The sequence below is a fragment of the Bubalus bubalis genome, chromosome 11, assembly GCF_019923935.1.
Source record: "Bubalus bubalis isolate 160015118507 breed Murrah chromosome 11, NDDB_SH_1, whole genome shotgun sequence".
NCBI classification, from domain to species: Eukaryota; Metazoa; Chordata; class Mammalia; order Artiodactyla; family Bovidae; genus Bubalus; species Bubalus bubalis.
In genome coordinates, this window is record NC_059167.1 from 101719415 (window position 1) to 101738196 (window position 18782).

The 18782-nt window shown below is 47.0% G+C and overlaps 1 protein-coding gene across 2 annotated transcripts in view; it reads right to left on the reverse strand.

Moving 5' to 3' along the window:
* The window catches only part of MCC (MCC regulator of WNT signaling pathway), a 523821-nt gene that overhangs the window by 41125 nt on the left and 463914 nt on the right, over nucleotides 1-18782 (reverse strand). For both annotated transcript variants that reach the window (XM_025296457.3, XM_025296459.2), the window contains 5 exons: nucleotides 14636-14782; nucleotides 13607-13696; nucleotides 12045-12193; nucleotides 6776-6916; nucleotides 3903-4006 (listed from right to left, as the gene is read on the reverse strand). In XM_025296457.3, the coding sequence (XP_025152242.2) occupies nucleotides 3903-4006; nucleotides 6776-6916; nucleotides 12045-12193; nucleotides 13607-13696; nucleotides 14636-14782 (631 nt within the window). The remainder of the gene's footprint in view (nucleotides 1-3902; nucleotides 4007-6775; nucleotides 6917-12044; nucleotides 12194-13606; nucleotides 13697-14635; nucleotides 14783-18782) is intronic.

Below are 18782 nucleotides of genomic sequence, written 5' to 3' on the forward strand. Positions count from 1 at the left end.
TATGGGGAGGGGGATACACTCAGCTTTCCCACCCTCCAAGCCCAACACTGAGGCCCAAAGAAACTCCTCCAGATTCCCAGGCACAGTTTGAAAACCACCGTCTAAATCATCCAGGATGAATGGTTGTGCAGTCAAGAAGAAACAAAGGAGAAATCCCTATAACTGACACTGTGGGTGAATGTTACAACTCATTCTTGCTGTGCGACTCCATGGCACGTTAGGGCAGGATGACATATCACTGCAACTGTGGGCAGAATGGAAGAGTCAGGTTTAATAGGGAGCTGCTAAAAAGTAAGCTTAAAAAGCTGCTAAATAAGATACTTTACAGACATCCACAGCTGACTGCTCTCTGAATTCTGAAGAGGCATATTAACCGACTGCTCCATTTTATAAGTAGACCCATGAGCCAACCAGGATTATGTGAATACAAGGCGTTTTATTATTGATTTTAAATATTTAAAATGCAGATTTAAGTCCTTTTAGCTCCTATCCAAGTCACTGTGCTGAGTAGGGACAAGCTTCATATGAGGTGCGTTTTGAGGATAGCACAGACTAAGACAGTCCTCTGAGAAAAAGTAGAAATAAAATGATTGATTTTTGGCCTTTAATTATTTTCCTTAATACATTTATTAAAAAAAAAAAGAACTTGACAGCAAGCCAAGATCATTTTAGGACTCTGCTTAATAGGAAGAATAAAGTTTTATGGTTTGGTTTAAAAGACCCTGAAAAATGAGCTTCCTAATGGAAAAGCTGGCAGAGTTTCTACTGTTGGGCTGGGAGAGTAATACTATTTAAAAAACAACAACAAAAAAACAAGAAAACCCAGAGAGAGAGGTGGAGGATGGTCACACATACAAATGGAGGCCTGCTTCCTCACTGGGTGACTTGGATATGAAGCAGGAAATTAATACCCAGGATACTTCCTGTATTTCAGAGTCCTGTCCATGTCAAAACTGAGGAAAGGAGGGAAGGAGGAAAAACAGGCGAGTGTTTGTTTAGTGCAAAAGCTAGAGCCTGGGTTCCTTGTGGCTCAGAATGGTCAAGAATCCACCTGCCAACGGAGGAGACACAGGTTCAATCCCTGGTCTGGGAAGATCCCACATGCCACGTGGTAACTAAACCCATGCACCACAACTACTGAGCCTGCGCTCTGGGCCCCGGGAGCTGCAACTGCTGAAGCCTGCGTGCCTAGAGAGTGTGCTCCGCAAGAAGAGAAACCACCACAAAGAGAAGCTGACTCACCGCAATGAACAGTACCCCTGTTCTCCACAACTAGAGAGAGCCCAAGTGCAGCAACGAAGCCCAGCACAGCCAATAAATGGATAAATTAAAAAAAAAAAGACCTTTGAAATTCAGCTCAGTTCAGTTCAGTTCAGTTGCTCAGTCATGTTCAACTCTTTGCGATCCTATGGACCACAGCATGCCAGGCCTCCCTGTCCATCACCAACTCCCAGAGTTTACTCAAACTCATGCCCATTGAGTCAGTGATGCCATCCAACCATCTCATCCTGTGTCGTCCCTTTCTCCTGCCTTCAATATTTGCCAGCATCAGGGCCTTTTCAAATGAGTCAGCTCTTTGCATCAGGTGGCCAAAGTATTGGAGTTTCAGCTTCAGCATCAGTCCTTCCAATGAACACCCAGGACTGATCTCCTTTAGGATGGACTGGATGGATCTCCTTGCAGTCCAAGGGACTCTCAAGTCTTCTTCAATACCACAGTTCAAAAGCATCAATTCTTTGGTGCTCGGCGTTCTTTATAGTCCAACTCTCATGTCCATACATGACTACTAGAAAAACCATAGCCTTGACTAGAAGGAACTTGATAGCAAAGTGATGTCTCTGCTTTTTAAGATGCTGTCTAGGTTGGGCATAACTTTTCTTCCAAGGAGTAAGTGTCTGTTAATTCCATGGCTGCAATCACCATCTGCAATGATTTTGGAGCCCCCCCAAAATAAAGTCAGCCACTGTTTCCACTGGGACCGGATACCATGATCTTCATTTTCTGAATGTTGAGCTTTAAGCCAACTTTTTCACTCTCCTCTTTCACCTTCATCAAGAGGCTCTTTAGCTCTTCTTCACTTTCTGCCATAAGGGTGGTGTTATCTGCATATCTCAGGTTATTGATCTTTCTCCTGGCAATCTTGATTCCAGCTTGTGCTTCATCCAGTGTTTGTCATGATGTACTCTGCATATAAGTTAAATAAGCAGGGTGACAATATACAGCCTTGATATACTCCTTTTCCTATTTGGAATCAGTCTGTTGTTTCATGTCCAGTTTTAACTGTTGCTTCCTGACCTGCATACAGATTTCTCAAGAGGCAAGTCAGGTGGTCTGGTTCCCATCTCTTGAAGAATTTTCCACAGTTTATTGTGGTCCACAGTCAAAGGCTTTGGCATAGTCAATAAAGCAGTAGTAGATGTTTTTCTGGAACTCTCTTGCTTTTTCCATGATCCAGTGGATGTTGGCAATTTGATCTCTGGTTCCTCTGCCTTTCCTAAAACCAGCTGGAACATCTAGAAGTTCACGATTCATGTATTGCTGAAGCCTGGCTTGGAGAATTTTGAGCATTACTTTACTAGTGTGTGAGATGAATGCAGTTGTGTGGTAGTTTGAGCATTCTTTGGCATTGCCTTTCTTAGGGACTGGAATGAAAACTGACCTTTTCAGTCCTGTGGCCACTGCTGAGTTTTCCAAATTTGCTGGCATATTGAGTGCAGCACTTTCACAGCATCATCTTATAGGGTTTGAAATAGCTCAACTGGGATTCCGTCAGGTCTTATTAAAAAAGAAAAAAAAAGAAAAGCTAAAGCCTGGGCAGGGAGGGAGGAGCTGGCAAGGAGGACGGGAGATGCACTCAGGAGGTACCCTGATGCGAGCTTCTTTGCAAGGTGTGTCCTGGAAGGACAGCCTTAATACGGGCTCACAGCCTAGGAGGAAAAGGATGACGGGTGGCCTGCTCGCCAGCCTGCGCAGAGTTCTCACCTTTGACTCTCGAGTCATCTCGTCAGTTTTTTGTTCACTTGCCGTGGTTTCTCGGGAGAAGTTGCTGTGGTCAAGTGTAGGCTGGGGGAGCCAGGAGGCCCCAGGACCGGGGGCCTCAGTCGCTGAACCTCTGTTTCCTTCCAAACACTGTTTCCCCTGTCATCGTCCCCATGTTATGTCAAGGCCCACAGTCATAGTCAAGGGTGAAGTTTTGGCAAATGATGGTAACTAGGATGCCCTGCGTGTGTCTTTTTCAGTTCATAGCCCTTCTAGTTACTCAGCACTGGGGCACAGTGGTGGGGGGCGGTGTGGGTCTGGAGGGACAAATGATGCCAACCCTGGGGGATGCATGACCCCTGCAGTGGAGGACAGGCAGGGAGGGGAGGTGGGCAGCAGGCCCCCGGGGCTGGCATTGGTGAAGCTGAAGATAACAAGGTGTGAAATGTTCCTCTGCATTCCTATGTCACCTGGAGAGCAGGTAGGGGGAACCCATGTTCCTTTGAATTCAAAGGAACAAATCTGGAGAAAATGCACTGCCAGATGAGGCAAAGGCCTTGTGGGCAGCACAGGGACCCTCAGGCACCAGCATTGCAGGGAGGCTGTGGGAGAGCTGGTCCCTTTCAGGGCAAATCTGGGCCTCCTGCCCCATCTGGTCCTAGAGTCGGCCTGGGAGAGTATGTTTTCCAAGACGGCCTGTTTGTTTTAACTTGTCTGTAATGCTGTTTCCACTTCAGTTCCTGCTGCATTCAACATAAACAATTTACTCACTCAGTCATGAGGAAAAAATGAAAAACACACTTGACAAGTGAATTTCATGTTGTTGGGAGGCGTGCCAATGCCAACAGCCGAGACGGGGGGCAGGAGACCAGAAGAGGTGGGGGGATGAGGAGCAGGGGCTGCAGGGACCCGGCCACACTTACCAGGGGACGACCCCACACCGGCCGCCCGGAACTGCCCCAGGATGAGGCTCTGCTCGCTCTCGGCCAGAGCCAGGAGGAGTTCATAGGCTTCGATGCACTGCTCGCTGAAAGAGAAGCACACAGCATCATCAGCTAGGGCAGAGAATGGCGAGTCCCCTGCGGTGCACTGCGAGCCCTGCCTCTCAGCCTCCCTGCCCAGGTCGGCAAGGACACGCCCATAGGCACTCATGGACAGAGTCAGGGGCTCGCTCTGCTTTGTGGCCCCCTCCCTGCCCTGCTTTAAAAAAAAACAAAAAACAAAACTTTAGACTATGATCTAGAAAAATACAAGGGAAGCAATGAAGAAGAGAGAGGCAAGTCTGCTGCTCTTTTGATGATCAGCTCGAAGGGAAAGGTGATGCGCTCACAGCGACCAGCCTCTGGGTGCGCCCCGCCCACCTGGATCGCCACACCTCCTGTAATCCCTTTCCGCCTGGTTCCAGCTGGTTTGTGTGACTAAGAGAGTAAGGCAAAAGTGATGGGTTATCACATCCAAGGTTGGTTATTAAAGAACGTGATGATTTCCATCTTGGTCTTTCTCTCTCTTTCCTCCCTTCCCTTTTCCTCTTGGACCATCCTTTTCAGAGGAGGCCAGCTGCCACGTCTTGAAGACCGTTGAGCAGCCCTATGGAGCAGCCTGTGTGGTTAGGAACTAAGGCGCCAGCCAATCGCCAGTGAAGGACTAAGGATTCTACCCGAAGCCTTTCGAAGCAGATCTGCCAGCCCCAGTTAAGCTGACGCAGCACTGGCTGAGAGCTTGACCAAAAACTCAAGAGACCCTGAGCCAGAACCACCTAGACAAATCACTCCCAGATTCCTGACCCCAGAAGCTTTGACATAATAAACAGTTATACGATAATAGGGAATTCATATAGCAGCCCAGAAAGGGGATTCTTTTAACCGAGACCTGCCTATTCAATAGAATGGCCACTAGCCACATGTGGATATTTAAATGAAAAAGAACTTAAGGTAAGTAAATGAACATTCAGTCTCTCTGCAGCAGTGGGCATATTTCATATGTTTAACAGCCATGTGTGGCTAGCAGTTGCCGCACTGGATAACACAGAGAACAGCTCCATTGTCATAGAAAGTTCTGCCAGAGGCTTGTAAAGCTGCGTCATGAAACACTCACAAAATCTCTGACAAGAGCTGGAGTGTGGAGCTCTCTCTACGGGTACACTGGACAGAGGATCAAACAGTGACCTCTGGAAAGCCACTGCTGCCCATGGCCCCATAGGGACCCATGTCTGCATTGGATGGAGTGTGTGTATCATGCTTGAGTCATCCTGGCCAAATGCCTGCAGTAGTGAAAATCACCCCCAAGCAAAGAATTGATGAGCTTCTCCAAGCTGAGCAGGGGCAATGTGGCTTTACTCAACACTTAGTCAACAGACTTTTTTTTTTTTATTGTCTTTACTTTCAAGTTCCTTTACTAAGAGACAGGAAAGAGAGTCCAATGACTGCCTCTGGGTGCTGGCAGCTCCCCTTCTCAAGGGCAGTTGGTCTTTCAAGTTAGCGTTGCTTCTTCTGTACAGATGAAAGGGAGACTGAGGGTGCAGGAGAGTCTGTTTCAAGAGTAGTCACAGACGATCATCTGTTTGCTTTGGTGTGTCTGTAAACTAACAGGATTGCTCTCTAGCTTTGGTCTCCTCTATTTTGGTTTGATATATATATGTATTTTTTTTTTTTTTGAAGCAGTGTTTCTTAAAACAATACTGAATTCTCTGAGAGGATGCCAAGAGTAAGATACAGTCACTGCTCTGGGACTTTGGTAAATATGCCTAAGTGGTGGCACTAATATAATAAGTCTATGAAAACAATAATAAAGCTGAGTTTTGTAGCTATTAAACAAGTAGTAATTTAAAAATAGATAAATTCCAAATCTGATGAAGCTGAAAAAAAAAAATGGTACCACTTGCTCATCAATGAATGAATCACATTCATTTAAACTGGTTTTTTTTAATGGGAAAAAAACTGGCAGCATGCCTGAAGAGACATGAAAATATTCATATCCTTTGATCTATAATTCCTGCCCCAGGGATTTTATCTCAAGGAAAATACAAGAATGAGAGTTTTTGTAATAATTTATTCACCATAGAATTATTTTCAATATCAAGAGTCTGCAAGAGTCTAAATATCTTTTAGAGAAATGAGTAATAATACCATATAAACTTGATGGAAGGGATACAGTCAGTCAAAATAAATGGAGACTTTTAAGCAATAATATTACAGTTTAACAAACTGAAGGAAGAGAATGCATTAGATTTACCACAATGCAGAATATAATATGAATATAAATAAAGTCTGGGAAAAAAAGACTGGAAGAACAAGAAGTGAACTTGTAACACAAAAATTGATATTTTGAGTGATGTTGTTGTTTAGTCACTAAGTCGTGTCTGATTCTGTAGCCCACCAGGCTCCTTTGTGCATGGGACTTCCCAGGAAGAATACTGGAGTGGGTTGCCATTTCCTCCTCCAAGGGATCTTTCCAACCCAGGGATTGAACCCCCATCTCCTGCATTGGCAGGCGGATTCTTTACCACTGCCAAAGGGAAGACTTTGAGTGATATTACTTACATGAAACAATATTTCAGTTGAACATTGCTAACAGAAACATACCTGTTTTACTAATACCACACTCATTATCCTTATTTTCTTAATTGCTACCAGGGTGCTAACTGATTTTTAATACTTATCACACCCTAGCATTTGCTGGTCCAGTCCTCTAGTTACATTTTCTAAAACTCGGTTTTCTACTTTCATGCAGAAGCTTGCTATGGATGCCTTTCTCAATGAAAGTGGCCCCTCGCCCGCCCGCCTGCCCAACTTCCTACCTGTACTGCAGGGCCAGCCTCAACGCGGTGGCATTGGATTCGTACTTCCCCACCAGCATGCTCATCCTCTCAGCATTGCTCTTGCATTCTTCCAGGGTTATAGTCAGAAGGTCATTTTGGGATTTGAGGTGTTCGATACGGCTACAAAGGAAGGAAAATCACGTTCACAATTTTACACTAGGATTACAATTCCAAGATTTTAGTCATCCACTCTAAATTCTGGCCAAAATGCACGTTAGGATATGAGCTCATTAGATGTTTTAGCAAATGCGACTGATGAGAAGTAATAAAGCAAGCAACTCAAAGCTGAAGAATCATTAAATTCTGTGTGAATTAGAAATAAAAATTGCTCCCTGGTTATTTCCCAACCAGTCATGGATGAGCCATTTGCCAGGTAAAGTGCTAGGCTTGGGAGATACACCATGGTAAGGAGCCCTAACCTTCATGAGAGTTAAGACTCAGATGCTCCAATGAACCACCCTCCACCCTCCACAGGGACAAATGAAAAGCAACCCTTACAATAAGAGCTACTATTTGTTAAGCCCTTGCTCAGTAACTCTCCCAATAGCCCTTTGAATTAAGTAGTATTATCTCCATTTCTCAGAAGAGGCACAGAAACATTAATCCTTGGGCTCTGAACCAGGCAGTTTGACTCCAGATCCTTGATTCAGAATGCTCACTACAGAGCAGGAGCAAAGGATGAACCAATGAGTGAAAGGGACTGCACTTAAGGGGCACCTGAGTGGCAACTGCGGAGTGTATCCAAAGCTCTTTCCAGCTTGGACAGTCCCCTAACTGCCTACTACTGGCAGGATAATCAGTGGATAAGAATAAGTTTTATAAAAATCAGAACTGTAAATTCAAGGCAGAAGAGTTTATGGCAAAGTCAGAAAGCAGATTAGGAAAGCCGAAGCCTTCAGCCTCTGTTTTCTGTCCCAGGACGCTGATGCTCTGGATGCAATAATTCATTCCCCACAGGATGTGCCCATCTGCAGTACTCAGATCACCAAATCTTAAAGAGACATAAGGTTTCACACACACAAAATGTTAAGAGCTTGGAAGCCATCTGCTTTGAGGATCAATCTTAGGACCACGCATCTTAGCACATATAACTAAGACTGTTGCGTGGCTTTGGCAACAAGGTCGATTCAATGTAAGGTGTTACAGGATAGTTTTCTGTCTTTGTTCACATGATGGCCTCTTCAGAGACTTCCCACCCTCTCATTTACTTCTTGACTTGCTCCAGTTACATTCAGTCCCAATTAGATGAAACCAGACCTCCATGTGGTCAATTCAATCTCAGACAGCACCCCTGTATCAGTGGCTCCTACCTTTTAAAACATTCTCCTTCATTTGGGTCATGACAGGTGTCTACTGGTTTTCTCCCTGCCGAAAGGTCATTATTTCTCCTGTCTCCTCTGCTGGCTCCCTCTTCTCTATATAATCTGTGACAGTTGACATTCCCTTCGGACTCAGTCCTAGGTCCGCTCCTCTATCAACACTCTCCCCTGAAGGTGATTTTATCCAGTCCCAAGACTTTCACAGCCATTTATGTTCCCATGGCTCCCATATTCTTAGCTCATACCTCTCTTGTAAGTGCCAGTCTCACATATCCAGGGTTTCCACAGACACCTCAAGTTTAACATGGGATTCTTGACTGTCCTCTAACCATAACTTCCTCCATCTTCCCCATCTCAGTAAATGCCACCACCATACACCCGACAACAGAGGTAAGACATCTGTGAGTCTTCGAGACTGCCCCTTATTTTATACATCTGTGGATTTTTATCACCACACATACAATGACCCCTTCAAACTGTCTCTACTTGGCCGTGCTCGTTCACTGCAGAACCGGCTCAGTTTCCACCCCTGCCCACCCCTTTCCATTCTGCACATCTGAGTGAACTTTTAAATTTTAAATCAGATCTGTTCTTCCCCCTACACAAAACGCCTTAACAACTTCCAATGGCACTTGGTCTATGACCTCAAATTCCTTAGCCCACACAGCCCTGACTACTTCCCCACCTTGTCTCATGGGGCACCTCCTTTCACTCATTCTGTCTCAGTTCCACTGGGATTGGGGAGTTCAGACTTCACACCAGCCACTTCCCAGCCTTGAAGTTGGTAAGTTGGCCCTTAAGACTCTTCCTGGTTTGTCACATGGCTGTTCCTTTCCCGCCTGAAAAATCTCAGTTGCTATTTCCCCCCTTCAGAGATGCCTTCCCTGTCTTCGTACTGAAAACCAAGGCTACCTTTTATTTAGTCACAGTGTCATATTTACTTGGAGCTTTCTCATGTTCTTATTGGTCTGTTTTTGCTTAACTTCCTTAACAGGATATAACTCCATGAAATCTTGTCTGTTTTACTTTCTTTGGCATCCAAATAGCCCAGCATATAGTAGGTGCTTAATAGCTGCATGCTGCATGCTAAGCTGCTTCAGTCGTGTCCGATTCTGTGCAACTCTGTGGACTGTAGCCCCCCAGGCTTCTCTGTCCATGGGATTTCCAGGCAAGAATACTGGAGTGGGCTGCTATTTCTTCCTCCAGGGGACCTTCCTGACCCAGGGATTGAACCTGCGTATCTTAAGTCTCCTGCATTGGCAGCCAGGTTCTTTACCACTAGCGCCACCTGAGAAGCCCAAAAAGCAACAGTACTTTTGAGTAGTATTTTGAGTAGTGGCAGAGGCATGACCCACCCCATGCCTCTGCCACACACATACAAACACAATTAAAGGCTATCATACTTTTAGAGTGTAATAGGACTCCAACTTTGAGATAGGTAGTTAAATAAAAGATATCAGAACATACTGGTAGATAATTTACAAGCACTCCCATGTTCTAGCAGTAGCTGTGATAATACAGAAAACAATGGAGATGAGGTGGACAGGCAGGGGTTGACCAGCTGGGCTATTTAATAGCTCTGGACTTGAGGCAAGTCATTCAATGTCAAAACATTTGCTTTCTAATTTGCAAAATGGGACTACTCTGCCCTCCCAAGTTGAGGATTTAGGGTTGTCTGTGAGTCTTTGGAAAGCTGTTACACTCCATGACAGTGTGAGCTACAGGCACCAAATAGTTCTCCCTTCTTTGGTCTCTCTTGCTGCTGCTAAGTTGCTTCAGTCATGTCCAATTCTGTGCAACCCCATAGACAGCAGCCCACCAGACTCCCCCGTCCCTGGGATTCTCCAGGCAAGAACACTGGAGTGGGTTGCCATTTCCTTCTCCAATGCATGAAAGTGACAAGTGAAAGTGAAGTCACCCAGTCGTGTCCAACTCTCTGTGACCCCATGGACTGCAGCCCATCAGGCTCCTCTGTCCATGGGATTTTCCAGGCAAGAGTACTGGAGTGGGGTGCCATTGGTCTCTCTTAGGAGCATATAATTGAAGAGAAAGGACCCCCCCTCAATTCAACCACAAAGCAGGCTTGTTAAATCCCAGAATCTGCTGAGAGGAGATCCTCCTACACAGAGGGCCCCTGAAGGCATCTGACTTCACTAAATTGCAAAGAGCATATCTGGTTCAATTTTTAAGCACTCCCCTGCCTGTGATACGGAGAGCGCTGCTTGTTTACTGCTACAAGGTAATCAGCAGGATTGTCACTCTTAACTATTTTGGACTTAATAAGGAAACCATTTAATTTCAAGATTTAAATGACCTAGATTGCCATGTTTCCTTGGTTCTCAAGTACTATATTAAACAGCTTCAAATCAGGGAGGACTAACAGGATAATTCAATTTATTCAGGTTTCCCATACACAAAGGGAATAGCATGAAGCAATGGTCGGGGGGGAACGGGATCCATGTTTCTTACGGGTGGGCTCACAAGCCTCTCCAGTTCTTAGTAGGCACCCCATGAAGACGGCTGGGTGAGGGCAGCCGCCGCACGCTCGGCCGCCATTCGGCCACTGTGGGGCCAGGTCTGAATCAGAGCAGCCACCACAGCTTGGCCCTGCTCCTTCTCTTTTGCTTTTTTTAACAACCCTCTTTCATTGCTGGGGTGACATACAAGCCAGTCTTTGCCAAAGAGGCACGAGGACAAACTCAAACCACCTCCATCATAAGATCTGGGAAGAACCCATAAAACTGGGCACACAATTAAATTATTCTAAGCAGAACAGTTAGACCTACTTAGAAAATCTGAACTAAGTAGGATAGATAGAGAAGGCAATGGCACCCCACTCCAGTACTTTTGCCTGGAAAATCCCATGGACGGAGGAGCCTGGTAGGCTGCAGTCCATGGGGTCGCTAGAGTCGGACGCGACTGAGCGACTTCACTTTCACTTTTCACTTTCATGCATTGGAGAAGGAAATGGCAACCCACTCCAGTGTTCTTGCCTGGAGAATTCCAGGGATGGGGAAGCCTGGTGGGCTGCTGTCTCTGGGGTCGCACAGAGTCGGACATGACTGAAGTGACTTAGCAGCAGCAGCAGCAGCAAGTAGGATAGGATGTAGGGATGGGAGGATGTACACATTTGTGAAAAGCATAAATACAATGAGGCAACCCTTGACTGGAGCAAGAGTTAGACTAGTGTGCCCAGTCCACCCCAGGAATGTCTCAGTAGCTCCGGCCTGCATGCTAGGGAGCCATCTTGCCATCCTGACCTACTTGTCATTCCATATGGACTGCTCCATGGTTTGTTAGGGCCAGTGCACAAGGAAAAGCGGGAGGGGGAATTCCCTGGTGGCACAGTGGGTAAGAACCCGCCCGCCAATGCAGGGGACATGGGGTCGATCCTTGGTCTCGGAAGATTCCACATGCTGCAGGGCAGTGGAGTCCGCATGTCATAACTCCTGAGCTCGTGTACTGTGGCTACTGAAGCCCAGAGAAGCCACCATAATGAGAGGCCTGGGCACCGAAACTAGGGGTTGCAACTAGAGAAAGCCCGAGGGCAGTACGAAGACCCAGCACAGCCAGAAATAAGTAGATAAACAAATATAGCAGCGTGTTAAAACAGAAAGAAGACAGAGCCCCTGGTTCATAAATTATTTAAAGAATTTAAAACAGTGCAACTAACACTTAAAACAGTGACAGCAGAGCAGTAAAGCGAGTGTGGGATCCTTCTAAGCACGAGGACCTGTGCATTTGATGACAGGTCACAGAGGCCCACAGAGCCGGCCCTCCTGTGATGAGCAGGGTGGTGGAAACTCGCACCTGCCAGCTCAACAGCATCACCTTAAGCCCTAATGCATCAGCCAGCCTCAACGGATCTTTGGGGTGGGACTGGGGTTTCCCCTCAACACCACCACCGAATACACAGGATTCCTCCTTACCTGTTCAGCCGCTCCGTTTCCACCTCAAACTCTCTAATCTTGCTTTCCGAGATGGCAGATCCATGGGAGTAGAGAGTCTGGAAGATTTCCTGAATGTTGGAGCAGTCCTGAAGAGAGTGGGCCAGGTGCTCTGCCACGCTGCTGGACACCTGAACAGGTGAGCATTAATTCCCCTCTGGACAAAGCCACTTCCAGGATGCTGGGCCCCAGGCCCTTGCTTCCCAATTTAAACCGTTCAGTTTTAAACAGTTTAAAGCTGATGTTCCTTGAGAATTGGGCACCCAATGAGATAGCTACCCAGATATTTTTCAGTTTGTATAATATAATCCTAGTATAAAAAGTTAACTACTGTGAATGCAGTACACAAAACAGGGTCAAAATGCAACTGCATCCTCTAAGCTGTATCCTCAGCAGCAGGCATGAAAGATCCTGAGCCTTGGGACCTAAAATTCTGTATATTAAATAGAGTTTGGACATCCTTTCTCCTTCCTAAACCCCCTGCCACCCTCAACACTTGTCTCCTGTAGCTAAGGTGAACATCCCATTCCTTCACTTTCATAATTCAGCTTTGGCATGGAAGCTGGGTGCCTGCAATTTCTGCCCAGTGCAAAATTCTAAAATAGGGCCTTAAAAGTTCTGTTTCTGTTTTTCCCCATCCCTGAGGGTCAAACCAGTCAATCTTAAGGAAAATCAACACTGAACAGTTGTTGGAAGGACTGATGCTGAAGCTCCAATATTTTGGTCATCTGAGGCAAAAAGGGGACTCATTGGAAAAGTCCCTGATACTGGGAAAGATTGAGGGCAGGAGGAGAAGAGGGCATCAGAGGATGAGATAGCTGGATGGCATCACTGATGCAATGGACATGAACTTGGGCAAACTTTGGGAGATGGTGAGGGACAGGGAGGCCTGGCGTGCTGAAGTCCACAGGGTTGCAACAGTCGGACACGACTGGGCGACTGAGCAACATTAACGAGGATCAAATAACTGGATTTTCCAGCCCCCCAAATCCTCAAAGACATCCCCAGGGAACTGAAATTATTCTCTTTTCACTATACATCAGTTCACAGCCCCAGGGTATTCAGCACTCTACAAAAGAAAACTCCAGAACTGAGCTGGAAGGTTCCGGTCTGTCCCAGCATCGGTTGTACTTCAAAGGCAGCAATCCTGCTCAGTGGAGAGCACCTTCCCTTTCAAGAGGGATGTGCGAATAATCAAGTTCTCTTAGAGCTTCCTGACTCACTCGGTCTCTGGGGAAGCAGGGTGATATAAAGCAAGTATTTCAAGACTTTCATCTGTATTGCCAGTAACAAGACCTCAATCATTTCTTTCTGAATGGTTTCAACTAGAGAATCAAAAAGCTCCCTTTAAAGCTGAAGGGGTAATTCACTACCGGTGAACCACTAAGCATTTTAACCTGACCCTTTGGAAAGAAATCAGGTATGATTTCTTATTACAATCACCTGGTTTATTGGAGGGACCCCTGGGGAGTGCTTCTGTCGTGGACGAGCCACTGTATAGTTCTCCTATGTGACGTGTCCCTTTGCAACTCATAAACACTCACCCCGATGCTGCTGATCTCTGAGCCTAGGACTGGCCGATCAGACGACGAAGATTCAGACCTGGTCTTGGAGAGCTTCACCCTCTCGGCGATCTTAACAAACAAAACAAAACAAATGGTCAAAAAACAACACACGCCATTCCCCATATAAACTACTGAGACTGTGTTTATACAGGGCTACTCTTGAACCTTGGCAACTAAACCATCAGTTCTTAAAAACGACTCACGTGTCTGATTTTTCTGCCACCTGCTTATTAACTTATGGTTTTTCAGCGTTAGTACCAATGACATTTTGAGTTGGACATTCTTTGCTGTGGGGGACTGTTCTGTGCACTATGAGATGTTCACCAGCATCCTTGGCTTCTAGCCACAGTACTCCAGGTGTGACCATCGAAAAGGTGTCCAGACATGGCCAAATAGCCCTTGGGACAAAAATCACTTCTGGCTGAGGAGCACTGGTGAGACTTCATAAACTTGATGGCTGACAACCAACCTTGTTGCAGAGACTGGCAGGGCTACCAGGAAGAGGACATGTAATCGTGTGAACAGTCTCTCTGGGGTGGACTCAGCATAGGAAGGGGGTCGGGGGCTGTGGCTGAGAATGGAGGGGCTACTTTTCACAGCTGCTAGGCCTGCCCATCATCGTCATCTATTTTTCTGCTGGCAGGGCTGTCGGTTCTGGGAGCAGGCAGATCATTGGTTCATTACTCAGGGTTCCCCTCCTGGGCTGAACCATTATCCTCAAGAGCAACTCTCTACCCACCCTGTGACAAAACATCTCACTCTCCACAACGACCTGTCAGCTGGGACAGGCTCTGGCCTGCTGATTAATGAGAGCTGGCATCCAGGTTGCAGCCGAGAGAGACTTAAAACTATTAGTGGGTTATCTCTTCCTGCAGCTCCAGCATGGGAGGCCTACGCGGGACCCTGGGAGGCCCCTCAGGGCCCGCTGAGCTAATTGCATGCTGGCACAGCAGCCCTGCTGTACAAAGGCTGGGGCTGCCCGATAACGGCCGTGTCCCCGGAGCTCACCTTGGCGATGGGGATGTCATTGCTGCTGCTGCTCGTGCTCAGTTCTCCAGTGCTGGGGTTAACGGGGCGGTTGGCGGAAGTGAGGCGGCCAGGGCTGGAGGGGCCCGTGGCCTGCACGCTCTGCAGGCGAGTTTGAAGCTCTCTAACCTGAAATGACAACACCTTCAGACATGGCGGTAGGCTCCCCCCGCCAAAAGAGCAGAAGGGCCAGTGCGGGGGAGGGCAAAGCTTTCATTTACACGAAGAAACCAGCTTCCCTGAAAACCGACGTCAGCTGAGTCCACACAAAGGGCACTGATGTTCTTAACTGGATCTGCCACGGGCTGGCCAGCATCTGCGCTTCACAAGCTGGAGGGGGACATGTTTTCTACGGTGCTGGAAGCTTCCAGCACAAGGAGAAGGGCCATCTTTAAGGGATGTTCGCTCACTCAGTCTCCTGTGCCTGATACACATGGCACAAGAAATGGAACCCAGGATGAAATTTGTACTTGCATGGAGTTCAGAGGACAGAGATCATTTCAACATAAGCACATGCTCATGCTATAAACATCAATCCAGGGTGGGTGTGCAGGAAGCAGGAAAGAGGAAGAACTTGACTACACCTGAAGTCACTGCGGAACTGTCTTTGAGCACAGCCTCCCAGGTGGACAGGGCTGTAATGGACGAGATGAGTGCGGCGCTGGCTGAGGGGCTGGAGTGGGGAGACCGGCTTGGATGACAGGCTGTGTCTGAAGAACGGCAAATTATTTAATATGCACAGGGTAGGAGAGAGACCTGCTCTGGGAAGGAGGAGAGGCTATGGCGATGAGAGGGAGTTGGTACCCATGGCTTTTTCCCAAGGGACTTCAAGATGGGATTATCCCGGGGACAGAAGGAAGGAATACCTAATTAGCCCTTCAGTGTGGAGCGACCCAGAGCCCCCTCAATTACATTTAGAACACACATCTACCTGCACAGAATTTAAATGTCCCAACTCTGCTTCTCTATGGTTATGGCTCACTAACATCCAAAGGGAGAAATGCTCCAAGCAAGTGAAGATGATTATTAGAAACCGGTCTTTCCGATGACCCGGATCACAGTTTGATCACTGTATACGGTGTCAGTCTTAAAGGGCACACTGACCGCAGCACCCAAGGGCCCTTACACGTGGGCACCAGACCCTAATGGGAAGACTCAGCACCAGGACATCTAAACCCGGGTTTCCCAACCTATCAGTGCACCAGAATGTTCCAGAGGGTTTGTTAAGACACAGAGCCCAGGCCCTGCCACAGATTCTGATCAGCAGGTGGAGACCACACCTAGGAGTCTGCGTGTCCAACAAGTGCCCAGGCAACGCCGGTGCACCCGGCTGACGGCAGTGACCTGCGGGCGGCCAACGCCGCATGGCACTCGACATCTCAGAGACCATGGAGCAGAGCCGCCCGGCTGCCAGCCCTGAGGCCTTCCAGGCAAACCGTTATCTAAAAGCGACTGGAGAGCTTTTCATCTTTAATATCTTGGATGTCTCCACCCTGCTAAATTGGGAACCAAAAGTAATTGAAATTTCAATAATTCATCAGCATATGAGAAGCCAAGATAGGAAAACTCCCTTGGAGCAAATTGCATTCAATGATGAAACAGCTGAAAAGTGCCCAATAGCTGGCTCTGCGGTGGCGTCCAGTAACTGCGGGTTAACAGAAATGTGCATCGTCCCCATAAAGAACCACACCCAGGGCTGCCCTCAAAGCCGTCTAAACACCAGAAAAACACACGCTGTCAAAGTCAAGTGGGACTGCTGCTGAGAGACTACAGGGCTCATTGTGGGATGGTCCTGATCAACTGTGCCTCTCTGTGCCTGCGGCCGAGGGCAGGACGCGTTTCTCCATCAGGCCAGCTTCCTGGCACCGGGAAAACCACTGCGGTGGAGACGGCGGGTTTCAGGTTCTACCGCTGTGGAAGTCTGATGAGGTCCTGAATAGGCAACAGTGTTACCACCACTGCCCAATCTAAAGAATGTCTGAAGTGAAGTGAAAGTTGGTCAGCTGTGTCCAACTCTTTGTGACTCCATGGACTATACAGTCCATGGAATTCTCCAGGCCAGAATACTGGAGTGAGTAGCCTTTCCCTTCTCCAGGGGATCTTCCTAACCCAGGGATTGAACCCAGGTCTCCCGCATTGAAGGCGGATTCTTTACCAGCTGAGCCACGAGGGAAGCCCAAGAATTCTGGAGTGGGTAGCCTATCCCTTCTCCAGGGGATCTTCCTGACCCAGGAATCGAACGGAGGTCTCCTGCATTGCAGGTGATTCTTTACCAACTGAACTATCAGGGAAGCCCTAAGAGTGTCTGAATCCCTCCCCAAACAATCGGTAGTCTGGGGTTCCAGGAATCCCAACTGGTCCACTTATCTCTCTTCTTAAAATGTAAAACATGGCTCTGGGCATTTTATAAAAACATCATTAAAACTACTCATGTTATAAAAAATGTTTCTTCTTCTAGTCACTAAAGTCAACATGTCTATTGTGGAAAATTTAAATGACAGTGGAAAATGAAGACAAAAAAAGTACCTATGTTCTTTCTCACTCTACAGAGACGATAGCTTCTAGTCATTTTCCATGGTGTGTTTGTGCGTGCGCATGCACACCTCAAATTCTGAGTCTAAATACTCATTTTCATATTAAAAGCTTTGGGCTAAGAGAATGTCTTTGAAAACTAAAGGATGATAAACATGTTTATTTTGGTCTACGCTTTATTACTTAATGATAATTGTTAGGCAGTGAAAAATATCCAGCTGAAGGGAGTGGAGTGAGCCTTCATGGAATGAGAAACAGTTGAGTTAAAAAGCCCTTTCTCCTCTCTTGCTTGGGAAGTGGGATCTTAATTTGGATGAATACATGTTTCTTTGGAAGGAATGATGCTGAAGCTGAAACTCCAGTACTTTGGCCACCTCATGCGAAGAGTTGACTCACTGGAAAAGACTCTGATGCTGGGAGGGATTGAGGGCAGGAGGAAAAGGGGATGACAGAGGATGAGATGGCTGGATGGTATCACTGACTCGATGGACGTGAGTCTGAGTGAACTCCAGGAGTTGGTGATGGACAGGGAGGCCTGGCGTGCTGTGATTCATGGGGTCGCAAAGAGTCGGACATGACTGAGCGACTGAACTGAACTGAACAGAAATGAAGGTTAAAACCAATCTGCTGACTGTGAGCTTAGGTAAAGCTTGGGAGAGGGGAGAGAGACAGCTATTAGCATCCTTGCTTTTGTTCTTACCCACTGCAGTAAGTTGAATTGTGTACCTTACCCAAAAGACACGTCCAAGTTCTAAACCCCCAGTCTATGAATGGGACCTTATTTTGAAATATGGTCTCTGTAGATGTAATTACATCAAGGATCTCAAGATGAGACCCTCGTGGAATTGGGGTGGGCCCTAAATCTACTTATAAGAAAAAAGAGAGGGAGATTTGAGACACAGAAACACAGGGAAGGCCGTGTACAGACGGAGGCAGAGAGTGGCCACAAATCAGAGGACACCAGGGGGAGCTACTAGAAGCCAGAAGAGGTGAGACAGGATTCTCCTCCAGAGCCCATGGAGGAAGTGCAGCCTCGCCAACACCGTGATTTTGCAGACTCCAGAATGGTGAGAGAATGCGTTGTTGTTGTTTTATGTCACCAAGTTTGAGGTCATTACCTAATATACTCATCTTTCACTGAGGATATTTCATTAAAGAAAATATATTTCTCTCAATGAAATACGTGCTTTGCAGTTGGGGATAGCCAGAAATCAAAGCACATCTAAACTAGGAACTGATACATGTGCCGATACCGTTATAGCCTTTCCCACTGGAGTTCTTCAACATCAGACAATGGAACATGATTTCAGTGGCCATTTCCTCACTTCTTCTAAAGTGAGTATGTAGCCAGGTTGCTTCTAGAGGCCCGGAAGAGGAGTGTGTCTGTCACGTCCCCTGAAATCCTGACGGAGTGTGAAGGGGACAGTCTTGTGTCTCAGGGGCTCAGAGTCCAGCCAGACTTCTCGTGATGTGGGCTCCGAGAAGGGACACCGACAAGAAGTGTCAGCACGTGAAAGAAGCGTTACTCTGCCTCCCGGAGTGGGAAACACTGGCCTTCAATCTTGAAGGTTGAGGAGCTGTTTAACAAGCGAATAAA